General features: G+C 32.4%; 1 protein-coding gene across 1 annotated transcript; it reads right to left on the bottom strand.

The window, feature by feature from the left end:
- Positions 1-2,957: 2,957 nt before the first annotated feature.
- On the bottom strand, positions 2,958-4,849 carry LOC137828493 (transcription factor bHLH139-like). Its single transcript, XM_068635103.1, has 5 exons — positions 4,195-4,849; positions 3,825-4,064; positions 3,467-3,532; positions 3,320-3,385; positions 2,958-3,206 (listed from the first exon to the last, which is right to left on the bottom strand). Exons 1-5 carry the CDS (start codon positions 4,744-4,746, stop codon positions 3,108-3,110), a joined length of 1,023 nt encoding a protein of 340 aa, XP_068491204.1. The 5' UTR covers positions 4,747-4,849; the 3' UTR covers positions 2,958-3,107.
- Between the last annotated feature and the right edge of the window lie 868 nt (positions 4,850-5,717).

Here is a 5,717-nt window from a genome sequence, read left to right as displayed (position 1 = left end):
AAACCACTAAGGATTGACTTCATCCATATAAAAAGATCTCAATTCATAATTGGCAATAATTAGCATCTGACAAAGTCCTACACCCTTTAATCAAATACGCAAAAGTCCTTGATGGGACCACTTTTAAGTTATAACTGAAGAGGTTCCCTTTCCTAAGTATTTTTTTTCATGGACATGGTCCACACAGTAATTCTAAACAGACGATTAATCTGTGTTAGTGGGATATGACTTGCACTGATGAAAAAATTATTTGAACACTGTGAAAATCAGTCTTGGAACACCAAGTCGACCTGTGTTCCAGACCATACCTTCATCCAGCTGACAAAAATGTTTGACGTGAGAAATCCAACACATCCTACAACTTCTGTGTGTGATTACATGGTCTGATAGCGATTCGATAGTGGATGGTGCTAACAAACTTTCGTATAGACTCTAAATGGTTCTTCATATTAAGAAGTATTCTTTAAGTTTAATGAACTGTATAAAACCGAATTATAAGATGAAGTCTATACTCAGTTATAACATCATGGTCCGATAGCGGTCCAATAGTGGATGTGTCAACAAACTCTCGTATAGGTTCTCCATATTAACAAGTATTTTTTAAGTCTAACTCAACCGTATAAAATTGACTTATAAGATGAAGTCTATACTACAGTTATATGTTATGAGTCCAGGTCGAACTTTCATTGATTAGAATATGAATATATGAGGAGGAAGCCCTGTACAGATTTCCTAGAGCTGAAAATTCCTTCCACGGATGAGAGAGAAGCAGAATATAAAAGTACGTGTGAGTGAGATAAGGAGATTTGGAGGGTTGTACAAAGAGAATTACACCTGTTAATTGTGAGACCGACGTGGGGTTGGCCCTGAATATGATATTATATGAATTATGTATTGTACAAAATAAGAAATGACGTATGCAGGAAGGACGGCTAGAGATCGTGGTGGTAAGTCTGCCATTCTGAAAACTGTTTTAAAAACCAGACAACATTATCTGCTAACTGTGTTTTTGTCCCCTCTAGAGCTGTGAAAAACCTACCACATTCTCCTCATCATTTCAACTATCAGTTTTCAGTTACACAGATTTTGCAAACGCTACGTGGATCGATATAATGCGAGATTCTTGTGCCCACTTGAGCAATTTATCGTATTGGTGAGTTGGGAAATCTGGGCTATAATCCATATATGAAACAGTGGCACAATTAATGATTTGTATATGAGCATCAGTTCTGTCTTCAGGGCAGTGTTCTACATTCTCAATTATATTTTATGTTTAAGGTGTTGGAATATATATGGACAACAATATATTCCTCTACATACCAATGATTAACAAGATTTGATGTATTTTATAAATCCTTTGTGAGTACGTGAGTGCCCGTTTGGTTGGTTAGATGAGAGATTCAACCTGGCGTAAGATTCTTCTTCCTCTTACACTCCAATTTAAGAATGTTACTCATAAGATCTTAATTATTTACTAGATATAGGTCTACACTTTGTGTTCATAAAAAAGGTTATATGACATATTCTACAGGTACTAAAAATGCTTACAAAAATATTAAATTTAAATGTTTTGTTTTTTAACCAATCCCAAGAATAATCTATGTTCTTTGCCATTGGCGAGGATACACATGGTTATTGTTAATCAAGGTAGTGTGATTTACCAGGTTCTTTGTACTTGATATGCAATCATGGCATGAACAAGGAGAAGGGTTGAATCTTGTTGGACACTACTACAAGAGAATCATGAAATAGAAACCAATTTTTAGAGACAAAAAATAATTAGTTACTATATTGATTACATTAGAGACCATTTTATTTTAGAGACTAAAAAAAATTTGATTTCTAAATTAGTTTATATTATTGTTAAATGGTTTCTAAATTGGAGTTTAATTAACAACCAAAGTTTTTGCTACTAATTATTTAAATTTTAAATTTGGTAGCAAAAACTTTGGTTATTAATTAGACACTAATTTAAAAACTATTTAATAATAGAAATTAATTTAGAAATCAAAATATTTTTAGTCTCTAAAATAATCTTTACTTTAGTTACTATAACAACTATTCTGAATCTATAAATAAAAATGTGAATATTATAATAGATGAAAAATATGTATTAAACGGTTTCATAAAATAGTTTAGAACATTTTAAATTAATTCTTTTGATTTTGTTTCATCATTCTTTTATATTCTCTGAACCAAGAAGAAAAGAGAGAAAGAAGAGAATAGAGAAAAGAGAATATGTAATTTGTTTTATTTTCTTATTTAATTATAAAATTGTAGTACTAATATTTTCTCTTTTTTATCATACAGCTAATGCATCATATCATATTAAGTTATTATCAACTTAGATTCAATGTATATTCTCTTCTCAATGCCAATATTTAGTAGAACTTTTGTTGGAACATGTTTGCATATAAGGTGGTCTGAAGTCCTTCGACAGTTCATCATTCCTAAATATACTTATTTAATTTAAATATACTGTGTTCCTAATTTATTTAATTTGATTTATATTTTAGTGGTTATATATATATATATTTTTTTTTTCAGCTCATAATTTATAGGAACAAAATATATATTTAAATTTAATTAGTCTTGTTATTGAATTATCCGTGATATTAAAAATGTAGTCACAATCCAATAATTAATAGAATAGAACTGGTTTAGAATCACAACAGAAGCATCACCCTAGACGTGTGTTTGCGTCTCCTATTAGTTGGTATTTATTCATTAATAAAGTAATTCTTTTGGATAAACTATTACACAATTATAAATATGAACATCATGCTCCGTACGCGCAAAATTGTCACCGTCCACTTATTAATACCAATAAAATAAATAGGCAAAGTTTATCAATTCCAAAAATAAAAAAACAAAATGTTGTTAATTTAAGCAAAAGCAATTTAAACTTTTTAATCTCGGAGTCTAAAGTCTAACTCAATCTCATAAAAGCGGCATGTGTAGTGAGATTTGTATCTACTAATAAAATTTTCTAATTTCTAGTCGATATGAGATCTCCAACACTCACATTACACATATGATTACACAGTGTCAAGATGATTACACGGTGTAAATCTAAGTTAATGAAATACTGTAACTGTCACACTAATTCATCTTCCTTTGGTTGGACAAATACTGAGGTCAAGTCCAATGTTTATACCATTGTAAGCTATTGGGGCATACATCCACATGTCGTCAGAGCTCAGAAGCTGTTTCAACCAAATCAAAAGGAATTAATAATCACAACAGTTCGCAAATAAAAAAAATGTAAAATGAAAAGATCTTTGTAAAAAGCTTATGGGAAGGTTTTCCTAATTGTGACCTTAATTTGGAGCTGTAAAAACTTAACGTATTGCACTGCTTCATCAAGCATGGTGCTGATATCCACCTACAATTTAGGAAGAGAGAACATGAGAATTTGAACACTCACCAATTGTTGAGAAACAGTTCAATTAACAGAGAGAGTTACCTTAGTTCCGTTGGGGACAAGACTTTGCAGTATTCTCAACCTTTCATTTATTCTTTCTCTTCTCTTCTGCACAATCCAATAGGAAAAACCCTTTTAGACATAATAAAATATGTTTATTTAATTAAGAATAAATGCTATTAAGAATGAAACTTTAATTGAAAATTAGTAGTTTATAAGAAGAGTTTACTAATATAAAGTGTTAGTAACTATATTCCTTATTCTGTGAAATTCTAAAAACATTTGAAATTATAGTCGTAGAATGCTATTTAAACCTTGATTATTATTGTTATTAGGCAAGTGATAGTGCAATTGTCACTGTGATTTCATTGATGAAATGTGCTTCTAAAGGGTGACTTACTCTTGCATAAAGGCTCTGTGGATCAGTGGCAGGACCATTACTTGCTCTTGATTTTCGAAGCAAATTGGGAGGTGCAGGATCTTTGGATGCTCCTCCATTTGGCTTCAGAGAAGCACTAGAGTCACCCTGTGAAAAACAGCCAAACCCTTGGAGGTTCAAGCTTCTGTCATCTTCATTCTTGTTCATTGAAGCAGATTTTGAATTTTTCTTCAACTTAGCGTTCCTCAATGTTTTTGAGACCTGCAAATAATAAAACCATGATCAGAGTCAACACAAGTAAACAACATGACTCAAAATATTCTGAAAAGGAAAAAAGTAGAAATATGGCACTAGCAAACAGAATTTTAACTCGGTATTATTCTATTTCTACCTCTTTTGAGCTCCTAAGTCTTTTTGTTAGGTTCTCCAGGTTTCCACTTCTGACTTCTTGTACATGTTCAGAAACCATCATCTCATACTCCCTCTTAGCCTGCAAATTGTTGTCAGCAAGAGCTAGACTTGACTCTTCATCAGTGTTTTCATTTATCTGTTGGCTTGAGTTGTCATTACACTGAAAACTATGTGGACTAAATTGGGCATCTCCCAAGCAAAAAGCCATGGACACAGAGTCAAAGTTTGTTGCTGGATCACAGGAGTAGGGTCCACTACTTGTAGTGGAAAAGATACTATTACCAGTATCAATGCTGCAGCTGCTCCCTTGTAAAAAACATAAATTAATGTCTGTAACATTTGAAAGGAAGTATGAGTTGCTATCAGTGCCTTTAATGGTCACTGTTGTGGATTCATTGCCAGGCCAAAAGCCTAAAGTGGTATTTCCATAGTGTTTTTCTCCAAACAACTGAGCCATAAAGTCAGCTTCTTCAGTTGTGTGCAATCCATAAAGAGAACCCCATTCTTCAGAAATGTGTTGAGAAGATTCCATTCTTCTTCTCTTTTGGAATCTGTGAGAAGAAAGGGTTGTCTTGTTTTAGTGTGATAGTGTGCAACAACAGAAGAATCTTGCTTTGTTTCTGTATTTTAAGGATGAGAAAAGTGAGAACACTAGTAGTACATTTATACCTAACAACCTCAGGTAATGCCAAAAAGGGATTGGATTCATCTATGGAAAAAGATCCCAAAATTATTGGAAATAATTAAGCGCTGACAAAGTAGTAATACATTAAAAGATTCAGCTAATGGTGTTATTAAAATAATAATCCTTGAATGGGCTTATATCCCCTCTCAGGTGAGAAAGAAATACAATGATCAAGTAATGCAGAATGAGACTAGTGTGGGAGTTGGTTCATTAGAGACAAAAAAAAGGAGAATGAAAAAAACCATTGCTGGCCCAGAATATGATATTAATTTGTTAGACAGAAAGAATGAAAATGACATCGAAATGGGGAAATTGAAGTGGTGTCTCATGTCTGTCCAACATTCTAAATGCCTAATTTAATTCCACTCGGACTGTGTTGTTTGATGTCTACCAAGTGGAATCATGTGCCCTCCCAAGCACTCCAAAACTCATTCAGTTCCCTCAACTCATGTTTTTCTTTTCTTAATACTTGTAATACTTTTCTTAATACTTTTCAAGTCAATACTGGACAAAAGTTAGTCTCAATTTTGGTAGTCTTGGTGAGCAACTGACTCACTCATTATGTTATGTGCAAGAATATTTCCAGGCACATAATAACTTACAACGACGACAGTTACAAAAGTTCTTTATGAATCGCGTACATGTTTTAGATTATACGAAAAATATCTTCGACAAATTAGCTAAATACTAATTAACTGCGTATTATACATATATTTTTCAAATGTACCACTCTACCTATATACCAATGTATTTCTCTATAAATTAAGGATCACATACACATCACAATAAGGATCATGACCAACACTATAAATAAATCT

Source organism: Phaseolus vulgaris, chromosome 7 (genome assembly GCF_000499845.2).
Source record: "Phaseolus vulgaris cultivar G19833 chromosome 7, P. vulgaris v2.0, whole genome shotgun sequence".
In the NCBI taxonomy this organism is placed as follows: Eukaryota; Viridiplantae; Streptophyta; class Magnoliopsida; order Fabales; family Fabaceae; genus Phaseolus; species Phaseolus vulgaris.
The sequence above is the reverse complement of the archived record's forward strand: the minus strand, read 5'-3'. Positions and strand labels throughout refer to the sequence as shown.